The sequence below is a fragment of the Lagopus muta genome, chromosome 1, assembly GCF_023343835.1.
Source record: "Lagopus muta isolate bLagMut1 chromosome 1, bLagMut1 primary, whole genome shotgun sequence".
Classification (NCBI taxonomy): domain Eukaryota; kingdom Metazoa; phylum Chordata; class Aves; order Galliformes; family Phasianidae; genus Lagopus; species Lagopus muta.
In genome coordinates, this window is record NC_064433.1 from 60,619,040 (window position 1) to 60,631,049 (window position 12,010).

The 12,010-nt window shown below is 40.8% G+C and overlaps 1 protein-coding gene across 17 annotated transcripts in view; it reads left to right on the forward strand.

Moving 5' to 3' along the window:
• The window catches only part of CACNA1C (calcium voltage-gated channel subunit alpha1 C), a 479,128-nt gene that overhangs the window by 275,543 nt on the left and 191,575 nt on the right, over positions 1-12,010 (forward strand). For all 17 annotated transcript variants that reach the window (XM_048945500.1, XM_048945488.1, XM_048945383.1 and 14 more), the window contains exons 4-5: positions 574-713; positions 9,260-9,399. In XM_048945500.1, coding sequence (XP_048801457.1) covers positions 574-713; positions 9,260-9,399 — 280 coding nt within the window. The remainder of the gene's footprint in view (positions 1-573; positions 714-9,259; positions 9,400-12,010) is intronic.

The window sequence follows — 12,010 nt, forward strand, 5'->3', positions numbered from 1 at the left end:
ATGGAATAACTAAATGCTTCATGTGTTAGTCAGCCTGATCCAAAAATCAGAAACTGGTGACGAACCAGTAGCTTACCTATTCCTAGCAAGAGAAAAAAGAAATCCCAAAAAAGACATTGTGCAAAACACTCATCAGTGAATTTCTCCCTGTCCTTCTCTGCAGCACTGCATCCAGCAACGCCTTCTTTCCAGAGGTAGAAAAGACCTGGATACAGTTCATTCAGAGGGGTGACAGCACTTGGCAGTGTTTCCTACAGAGAGCTGGTGCTGGCACATGCTTGTGGACCCTCTGCCCTCCTCTTGTGCACACACTTGTGCAGTGGTCAGTCCTTACTATGGCAAAGGCAGCAAACGCCTAACCAAAATTTGCTGTCGTCGTCCTGTCAGATTGGCTGCAAAATATGCAAGTCTGAGGAGGGAAGCCCTCTGGCAAGTCACAGATGTTATATGTACCCAAGTGATGAGTAGTGAGCTGGAGGCCGTGTAGGTGGAATGTGACAGCAGAAAACTGTCCTTGTCCAGTGTTTGTCACTCATGCTAACCATTGTCTTTCTTGTTCTTTTTTCTCCCCAGGAACGAGTGGAATATCTCTTTCTCATAATTTTTACAGTGGAAGCATTTTTAAAAGTAATAGCATATGGACTTCTCTTTCATCCCAACGCTTACCTCCGCAATGGCTGGAATTTACTAGATTTTATAATTGTGGTAGTAGGGTGAGTACCTGCATCATGTCTGCGAATGCACTGTACACCTTGGGCCACTGGGAACCTTTGGGAGCATGAAGGTGTATGAGGGTTGGAACATCCCTTATAAGTGATGTGAGGGGTTGCTATTCATCTTTTCCTCTCTATCACATGTTCTACCAAGCGTTACTGCACAATCTGAAAATACAGTTAATTCCTGCTGGTCATCTGTAGGTGTAACTTGATTCATGCTGATTTCAGTGTGTAGCAATGACTTACCTTAAGGTAAATAAATAAGAATTGACATCCATTTGATATACGTTTTCTCTCTGCTATCCCTTGCTAATTAGACTTTCCTAAAACTTTCAGTGGTTTGCAAGGTATGGAAATTAAACTGCTGTTTTTGTAGTGGATGAAAAAAGAAAGCAGTGCAAGTGAAATGCTTTAACACATTTATGGTAGAAGGAAATCCCCTTATTTGCAAGTCTGTGTGAATATTAAAGAAAAATATATATGCAGAATTCATAAATTAACGATGGTATTTAATAAGAAATAAGTTCTGCATTCTTGTGAACTTCTACTCTTTTGCAAAGAAAGGTGAAAAATTTAAATCTCAGGTTTTCATTTTCAGAAACAACAACAAAAAGAAGTTCAATCACACTTCTGATGGTGATCTTTTGATTTTGGCAATTTTAATACTTTAACCTTTTTAAAGACTAATAATTTTACTATTATATATATATTATATATATAACTATATATATATTATCACATTTCCACTTGAAGCTGCAGTCTCTGTGTTTTTCAAGCTTGGCATTTAATATATTTGAATAAAAACAAAGTAAAGAACCTTCCACTTTTTTTCTTACTGAGTGTAAGAGATAAATAAGGTTCTTGATTTGTGATTGTTGAATGGAAGGAATGAAGAATAAACTATCCCGAAGACAAAGAGAGAAGGTATTTTTTCTTCTCAGTAATTGGTCCCACCCTCCCACAGCTCCATTATTACAGAATGTCATCGCCCACAAAAACTTTCAGTCTTTCCACCTCTTTCCCAAGGAAACTTTTCGTCAGAATCATAGAGTGGTTTAGGTTGGAAGAGGTCATCCAAGTTCCAACCCCCTGCATGGGCAGGGCTGCCACCCAGCAGCTCAGGCTGCCCAGGGCCCCATCCAGCCTGGCCTTGAATGCCTCCAGGGATGGGGCACCACAGCTTCTCTGGGCAGCTGTGCCAGGGCTTCACTTCAGCCTCTTGAGTGAAAAATTTCCTCCTAACATCTAACTTAAATCTCTCCTCTTTTAGTTTAAAACCACTCCCCCTTCTCTTATCATTATCTACCTTTTTGTAAAAAGTTGTTCTGTCTTCTGTTACTAAGCTCCCTTTAAGTACAACTCCCAGGTAAAGATTAAAGAGGACACTCTGAGTCATCAGTGCTCCTTATAATTTCTGCTTCTAATCAAAGTTCAAATTGACCATTTTTGGGATGGTCCCAAATAACTGTTTCAGCAAACTGTTTCTGCTCTGTACTACTGGTTCCCTACTGCTTTCATTCAGCATTCTGGGGATAATGTGTTGATGTGCTGGAACAGGTTGCCCAAGGAGGTTGTGGATGCCCCATCCATGGAGGCATTCAAGGCAAGACTGGATGTGGCTCTGGGCAGCCTGGTCTGGTGGTTGGCAACCCTGCACATAGCAGGGTGGTTGAAATGAGATGACCTTTAAGGTACTTTTCAACCCATGCCATTCTATGATTCTTTGAAAATTGGGCAGAAGGAGTTTCTACTGAGGGGAGAGAGAACAGGTCAGCACCAGTTGTTATTCCCAAGACATCACCACTCAAAGTGGGCATAGCTCCTCCGTTTGCAGCAGTGCCCAGTTTCCTTTGCCCTTCATTCCTGCCCGCAGCCAGAAGATTGCACAGCGAATTAGTAATTGAAAATTGGCAAATGCCCAACCCCTCCCCTGTTATTGTTGCCCAATTCTGTAGCTGGTTCTGCCTTTGAATGTCCTCAGACATCTCACATGCCTTGGGATCACTGCTTGGTGAAGAAATACTGGAGAACAGACCTCCTATGAATATGATTATTTCCTTTTCATCTCTATGAGAAAGACTTAAAGAGAGGTCGTGTGTTACCTCTTCTTCTTCCATTGGTATGCTAGATAGCAAGACTCCAGAAATCACAGGGCGGCATTATATCTAGTTTAAGTACAGTCCTTTTCAATTTTCCTCCCAAGACAGTTAATCAGCAAGATGATATACAGGCTGAAGTTAATTCCCCTGCCAATAAAGGCAGAAGCAGCATGTCTCAGCTCTTGCACCCGCTCTTGCCTCCAGCAGCTCTCAGTCTCTAGATGGGCAACAAAAAATGTAACTGTGGTGGGATTACACAGCATAATAAACATGGCCAAGACCCCATGGTCTCTGTTGAATAGTAACAATCTCAAGTGACAGATTCCGCTTCAAGGCCAGATGGGTCTGTTTGATGTTTATCTGTTTGAATTCTCTCCTAGGCTGCCACAGCCTAACCCAGTGTGCTGCTATTTCTCTCCACAAGCCCTCTGCAAAATCTACGTGGCAACACCATCTGTTCCTGTTCTGCCCTGTCATGTTCTCCTAGGGGCTGAAACACCTCAGTGACATCATGTTTAAATTTCAGTGACATTTCAATAGTTTGTTAGAGCGGTAGCCCCATGGGGAAACAAAATATACAAGTGAGGGAAAGTGAGGTGGAGGAAAAGTGCAGAAATAAAGACTTGTATCAGCATTTCTTTGTGGCACCTTTTTCTGGCCACTGATGAAGCTATTGGAAAAAGCTGAACGATTTGGGCACGATTGTAGCACTGGGCAGAGGGGGTTATCTGGCCTGGGAGGTGAGGAACAACATGACAGTAATAATAGAAGCATCAAAAAAAAAAATGACCATGGTAACTGATGTTTGTGCTTGTTCTGCCTCAGGCCTTATTTTCATTTTCAGTGATGGTTGTTTTAGAAAGTCTAGTTGGGAAGTATTTCATATATTGATGAAAGCTAAGGGAACAAAGGAAAAGACAGGTTTTTAGATACTTTGTTCATCTCTCTGTCCACTTAGTATGTAGTGCTTACTACTTATGATGGTCCCTCTGTATGGGGCATTGGTGAAACCAAAGTCCTGACAGTGTTATGTTCAGTTTTGGGCCCCCTCACAGCAGGAAGGTATGGATTTGCTGTGAAGATGTGAGAAAACAAGAGACATGAGAAGCAGCTACACAAGCTGGGCTTGTTTAGTGTAGAGATGAGGAAGCCAAAGGAAACTTCACCCTCTGCAACTACCTTAAAGCAGATTACATCAAGGAAATGATGGTTTCTCTTCTTGGGTGACAAGTGATAGGATATGAGGAAAGAGCTTCAAGTTGTGCCAGGAGAGGTCTAGGTTGGATGTCAGGAAGAATTTCTCCATGGAGAGGGTGCTCAGGCATTGGAATAGGCTGCCCAAGGGGAAGTGGTCGAGTCTCCATGCCTTGAGGTATTTGTGCAGCATGGATATGGTTCTTAGGAGCACAGTTTAGTCTTGGTTGTCATAAGTGCTAGTCGGACTTGATGATCTTACAGGTCTTTTCCAACCTAAATGATTCTATAATTATCATGGAATCATAGAATGGTTTGGGTTGAAAAGGACCTTTAAGATCATCCAGTTCCAACACCCCTGCTACAGGTTGCTCAAAGCCTTATCCATTAGATCAATTAAGACCCATTAGATCGATTAAATTATAATTTGGTATATCTTGAGAAAATAAAGCAGCATAACTGCCTTCCTTTACCTTAAAATGTGCAAGGCAATAGCATAATAGAAATGTGGTGATGTGTAGAACCGAGTGTAAATTTTAGGAAGAAGTGAAGACAACTGCTCTGTTTCCAGGAGAAAGGATGCACTTTAGACCTGAGGGCTTATAACAGCTTATCGTTCTTGCAGTGCAGGAGATCTGCTTATTCATCAGTTAAGTCTTTTAAGGCTTGATTTTAGCTTGTCTTTAAATAGCCTATGACCCTGCTATAGCAATACCATTAAATACTACTTTAAAGAAAAATGTCTGTCTGTGGGTATCAATCAGAAGCACTGTGGATAAGAACATTATTAGTTAAGAGTAGAGATCACACCCATGAGCTGCCTAATGAGACACAACCCACAAGCACTGACAGTTAGTCAAATTGTTTCCTATTTCCTGTAATTTTACTGTTCTTCTTTTGGAAAATGTAAAACTTTCAGATAAAACAGCAATGTCCTTTACCATTAGGCTGCTGGAGGAAATTTCTCTTGAGAAAAGACTAACTTGACAATGTTATGTTAGAAGACTATCTGTCTTTCCTGGCAATGCTGTGATTTGTCTGCCAAGCACACTCATTCTCCAAGGACCCATAGCTTCTGCCAGTAAAAAGGTGTCATAATTTGAAAGGCAGGCTTACTCGGGAAGGTAATCAGCGAAGGTATTTGGAAAAGATCTGAAATTCAGAATAGATTGGAAAACGTGATCACAGTACGTCTTCCTGAAGGCCTCTGGGAAGTTTCTAAAGGACGGACCCAAATGCTTCCACACTCACAAATCACAGGTGAATTGCAAAACACAGTGAAAATAAAAATCATTATAGCTTACTATTTATTTATACCTATGAGGACTCTTTCAGCTGTGTTTTTCTACTGATTTTGGCCTTACGAATACTAAGTTCTCTGTTTCCTTTTTATATTCTGGAGGCCCTTGACAGGTTCCTTTTTATGCTCTAAAAATCAGCATGCTTTCCTCACAGAGGAACTGAAGAGTTGTAGAGCAGGCTGCAGCCCTGTCATGCTGCTGTTAGAGTCATCTAGCAAAGAGAATATACCTTTTAGATGTTTCAAATATCAGAAAGGAAACAGAAAAATATGAGAAAGTGGAAACAGTGACACCAGCTTCATGTATCATGAGTAGGTCTGAATCATACAGAATTGGACTGTGCCCGTACACGCATTGCGTGTGATAGAAATATGTTTTCTGCTTTCCATGCCTATCAAATGAATTTCGTTCAGGTGTAGTCAAGTCACAGATGAAATTCAGAAATCAAGATGTTAACTGCACTGCTGCAGTGGAAATACTACATCCTAATGAAAATGGAGCATGAGTTTAGCATGGAAGAAAGTAGTTAGCTGGAAGGAAGGAAGATCAATTTCTGAATTCTTTCAAAAAATAGAAAAGAAAAAAAAAGTGAAGATTTTCAGTGGCCACAGGAGCTCAGCCTGCTTGCATTTTTATGTCGTCTAAACTTTGATTCCTGTGTGTGCAAAGAATCCTCTCACATCTTGCTTGCAGCCTGCATTTCAGCTAACTCTCCCACAGAGATGAGACAGAAAGAGCAGGGTTTTGCTCTACAGTACCTTTTCCCACAGATTTCATCAAAGAGCAGACTTTCCCCCGCTATAACTAGAAGGACTCTGGCCTCATAGTTTATACCAGTAGCTTAACATCCATCTGTCTCTTTTAGGACTGGAAAGCAATTAGGTGACAAACTAGGAAGACTAGATAGAGATTGTAGAAACAACAGAGCGTATATGGGGTGTGGGTTTTCCTCCTAAAAGAGGATGATGGAAGAGGCAGTCAGAATCCTTACCTTTCTTCTGTGTCTTCTCATCTGCAGTATTTCTAGACAGGTCTTATTTTTCCCTCTGGGTCATAACAAAGTTACAGCCCGAAAAGCATGTGGTGGATGTACCCTATGAGCCATAGAGCTGCCCCTGCCCTAACTCAGGAGGAGCGACAAAGGACAGATAGGGCAGGGTGTCATCTAACTTTGGAGAGAGGAATAAAGATTCAGTAGGCCAGATTGGACACAGTGTAGAGCCAGGTATAAAGAGGGAAGAGTGAAATAAATAAAGAAAAAGTTGTATTGCATTGGTAAAAAGCAGGATTAGTGCACAGGGAGATATTAAGCATGGGGCAAATGTGCTAAAGCAGGATTAGCGGGAGTAATGCAATTTGAGGTTAAACGTGGGTTTTTAAAAGCAGCAATAGCTGCAAGTTATTCCTGACAAAGTAGGCAGTTCCATGCCTCAAGATAGCATGTTTAGCATGTCAGTATGGGAGCACACAAAAGGGTTACAAGGTCTGCAGCTGAGCTGCACTGGTCTGAGAAAGCAGGTTCTTGATCCAGAGAAATGAGTTGCTTTGCCTTGTTTTTGTATCTTTTGTATTAATTTAGAACATGTGTAGCTTTTCTTAGGATTCAGAATTCTAGAGCAGTCTGTGGTTTACTCACTGCATGAGTGGCAGGAGAAATGCCCTTGATGCCAGCTGCCATGAACTGCTGTTTGGTAGAATGTAGGTCCAACCATGGGCAGCAAGGAGACTGGACCCTCACTCGTGCATAATTGCTGACCCAGAGTTCTGCGACATTTTATTCTCAACCTGAAGACATCTGAAAAAAACAGCATAAGAAACCTTTTACAGTGGATTCTTTTTCTTCCAGAGGATCCCAGGAGACTGGGACTGTTGTATGGGAATGTCAGTCATCATCTAGTATGGGAATTGTGTTGACTAGGAAGATAGAAATGTTTAAATAAGAAGTAGAGCACACTTCTAGAGCTTAATCACTTGCTTTCTGGAAATATATTAAGCTAAATTTGACCTACAGTGTTTCTATTATGAAGACCAGCAGAAAATTGCGACTGTATAATCTGTATACACAGCTCAAGGAATACATACATTCCAATAATTCACGTTCCTTCCATCAGCCCTTGTTTATCACTCTCTGTGGTGTCTGTAGTCAACTCAGTATTTCTGATAGGCTCTGTTTTTGTCTTCTCTGCATCCTGCTTCACAGTCTGCAACACCTACAGCTTCAGCATCCAACCTCCCCCCACACAGTTTTTCCCACACTTGTTACCTAGTTGTTAAATCTCTCTGCAGTGCCTGTAGTTGAGGCTTTCAATAGATCCAGTTAGGAGTTTCTCAGTCACAGATGACAAGTTTTATTGGTCTCTCTATATGAAATTTTAAATAAAATTTAAAAAAGAAAAAAAAACTAAGCTGCTTAAGAAACTAATTTCACATTTGCATCTCACTAATCCATCTTTTTCTGTGGTTTTAGTGCTGGGGAAAAGCGTTGGCTTAGGCGCTTCAGTAAATGAATCCTTTTTCTATTCAGGGCAAGCTCCCTATATTTGCAGCCCTATCAGTAGGCTGTAAGCAGACTGCAGAGCTCCCTGCAAAGCAATCAGGCAGCTCAGTCTCTGCTTTACATGCAGTTTGGGGGCTCTCTGTGGAGTCTGCCAGTTAAGAATGTAGATAATGAGATCCTGACAGAGGCACTGCAGACTGCAATGTCTGGGAGACAAATCAGCCAGCACTCAATCCAGGGCACTTCATCCAGACTGCTGCCTGCATCCCAGGCAGCTTCTTAAAGTTACATCTAGTGCTTCTATTGCATGCTGTGGGCCATGGGGTCTCTGCCACTTGCAGGCAAAGTTTTCTGTAGAGTGCCAAACATCCATTTAGACTGGAACATCTTTTAACCTTCGCTGAATTTTGCTGGGTTCAAGCCGACGGCTTTGAGGCTGAAAGCAATGTCATTAGCAAAGTCATGAGGAATCTGTACTCCCCCAAAGGTTCCAGTGTTTTACCAGAAACATGGAAGCTGCTTCCTGACAGCTAATTTATTAAATCAAACACTTATTAATACACAGGGTGAGCCTTCATCCTTTTCATAGAAGAAAATTCTTTCCTGCCTTGCTCTGCCTTTTCAAATGTGTTTTGATAGAGACATCTTAAACAGCTACTCCTACTAGCCAAGACAAAACACTTGGACTGGTCTAATAAAATATTCTAATAATAAGACTCCTACAGTTTTGCACTTTCTATAGCCACTGCATCAAGGGATTTACAAATGGGTACACAAACACATAATCTGAGCATACTCTCTTATCTAAAAATGTGCACCTTGAAGGAGCTCTAATTTTTAAACCCAGTTCTACCTGCAGTGACCTTGGTAAATCTTAATTCATTGTAAAATGAGTGACAGATAATTAATTATTGAGTTAATTATGAATGATGATTCTTTCCCCATGGTGCATGGGTGGTTAATAAAGATAGCAAAAAAATGTTAACAGCAGAAGGGGTAACACCAACAATTTGTGGTTTCTTGCCTTTCCACTCAACTTCCCATGAGTACGTTCTTACCGGAGGCTGCCTTCAAAACCTGACCACATGCGCTTTCATCATGAGACATTGCCAAAATGGTCATTTCAAAGCACCCAGTGCAGGGAGCACACCTTTGTATGCCAACAGGCAGACAGGTACAGCTGGCCGAAAGGAACCATTGGGCTGAAGGAGGAACGCATCATGTTTATGTCTGTTCCAGAAATCAATGTTTTGCAAATGGTGCAGACATCACCGTTAGGCTATTGCATATGGGAAGAGTCTGTCTCTCCTCCACCATATGCGAATGTTGAGTGACATGTGTGGCACTCTTCACAGGTCTGTGAGATAGCTCATGTGATACGATGATGATCTCTGTTCTTGTTTAGCCCAAGCCTTGCTGTCTGCCTACAGCTCGTTTCTTTTCTTTTTACAGGCTTTTTAGTGCAATTTTAGAACAAGCAACCAAAGCAGATGGGGGGAATTCAATAGGAGGAAAAGGTGCCGGATTTGATGTTAAAGCACTGCGGGCTTTCCGAGTATTACGTCCCTTACGACTGGTGTCTGGAGTTCCTAGTGAGTAACATCATTTTTTTTGTTATATGTATATCTGTGGAATGAGGATGGAGTAATTTGTAAAGCAATGTTGAAGATGGTATATGATGCAGATTGTTTTTGGTGTGGTGGGGAAGTCTTTTTTCAAATGAATGTAGCTTTGTGGTAAAGATGATATTAGTCAAAGGATGACCAGACCTGGGCAGGGGGCAATGGAAGTTTCATGGCATGTCAGATGTGATTGTGCAACCTTCATAAGTAATGGAAGTGAGAGATCCAAGAGTTTCAAAATTTTGAGCAAAAAATCCTTTATGTAATTGTAAAGTCATGGTATACTGCTGGCATTGTATATTCCTGATCGTGGTGGAAATGCTATATGATCATTTGTGTTGGTTCTGGGGAGACGAGCTACTTCATTAAAATTGCATCTTCTTCCTTTTATGTGATGTAGACAGCTAGGAGCAATTTAGAATCAACGGGACACAGGGCAACGATATAGTCATGTTCTATGTCTTATTTGCTTAAATTATTTCTAATGCATCTAAGGAAGTCCTCAAGCAACTTTTAACAATTTAATATTCATTTTCTTATTTACAGTAAAGGTATGAGTAACTACAAATCTGATAATTCTATTGTGGAAGTGGAATATGTACTCATAGCATGGGAGGATTATATTGTTTATCTTGACAGTTTTAGATGGGATGCACAGACTTTCGATAAGATGGTTAGTTGAAAGTTGTCACTGCTTTCCTTGTTCATAGCAGTAAGTGATGCAGCAAGAGGAAAGGAGTTAATCTCCAGAAGAGCTATGAAGAGAGCTTTGTTTATTTTTATTTGGGAAGCCTGCTAGTTTGATATGTTAAAGTACTTCTAAGCCCAGTCATTCAAAAATCTTGAGTCAGGTTACCATAAATGCTGTGATGTAAGCTTAAAAATGATTCATTTGATTTAAAAGAGGCATGAGGTTCTTTGGTGTGTTTTCTGATCCAGTAGATCATATCACAGCTGCGTCTTCAGGCTTTTTCTCCACAACCATATAGGGTAGAAACATCTTAAATGGAAGGTGAGAATCTCTGTGGGAGGAGCTGAAACATTAATAAAAGAAATTAATGGCATTATTATTTGGTCTTAATGTAGTCATTTGTTTCATACAATTGCATACACTGCAATAGCTTCAGTTAGTGCAGAATGCAAAATCTTTTTTGGCAGAAATTTGTCTCATAAAGTTTAGTCTACTCCAGCACCCACTTAATTCCTGACTGTAAACAAAGGTTTTGTTGTTCTTTCCATCCCATTCTCTCAGTTTTTTGGCACTTAACTAGTTGTATGCTCAGTGGTAAGGGGAAAATGCTCAGATTTAAACATCTGTGGACTGTAGCACTCCTGATGAGATGCTGCTGACTGGGATGTGCCCTGAGAGTGGTTCTGGCGTGGGCTGAACTATTTTTATACTATCCTTATACTTCTTGTTCTTTTAGAGAACATCCTATCTTCTTCAAGGCAAAGGGAGGTTTGTCAGCTCGAAAGTGTCCCAAGACTTCAAGAGTAGTAACAAGTTATATCCCTTGTGCATGTAATCAAGAACATTCAACAGAAGAAAACTATCCCTTCACGCTAGGTCCTGCTTGAAATTCATCCCTCTGATACATATCATCTATGAGGGCAGTAGTCCTTGCTGGATGCTTTTAGAGGACTAGAGGAAGCTGAGAGAGCCACATCTCATGTAATTCATATCCATATTGTTTATATGATCTCAGTTCCAACATAACCTATCTAATGGTCCATTTGTGGATTTTCTCATTAAGTAATTAATTTGCAGCAGAACACAGGCAGGGAGCCTGGTGCACACTAGCAAATACCTAATCTAGACAACGAGATACCAGACCAGTATGAAATGGAGAAACCATCTAGAGGTTACTCTATTAAGTATCACAAAAGTGCAGAGTTTTAGGTAGCTGAACCTCTAGGTCCCACCCAAGTGCTGTCCCTGAGACATTATCAGCATCGCTGAGTTATACACACTGCCCTTGCTGTGTCTTTCCCTCTATAGAAAATTCCCTTTTCTTCACCTTCCAAAATATAGCAGCCTTTTTCACTATGAGGAGACTACCTGCACAGACTTGTTCTGACATTACAGGAGCGTTCCATGCACTGCACTTTCTTCTTAGCAGATTCTGTACGTGTGTGGCAATACTGTGATTACTAAGAGAGGATCCTCTGGGTCACTGGCAGCCTTCTTCAGCATGGAAAGCCCAACATCTGCTGTTTGGATTGAGATCCAGATCTAATTACCACTATTTGGAAGGGGAAAAAAAATTATGAAGCACATGGTGAATTTTTGCATGCAAATCTTAAACTCATCTAGATTGAGGTTGGGAAATGGGTTGTTTGAGGTGGAGAGATTGGCAGGTGGTGTGAGAACAGAAAGGATGGAATCACTTTTTTCTGAGTCAAGAAGAATTTGTGTGAATTTTGTATTTTTGGCTCAATTCATAAGAAATTGTCCACTTTAAGAGGAACATCTTTTGTGTTCAAGTTCAAGCATAAATGACCTGTTCAAGAATATTGAGAGTTTTCACATGTGTTGTCAGAAGTGAGGGAATCAACGTGTGAATCGGCTTCTAGAGTAAAG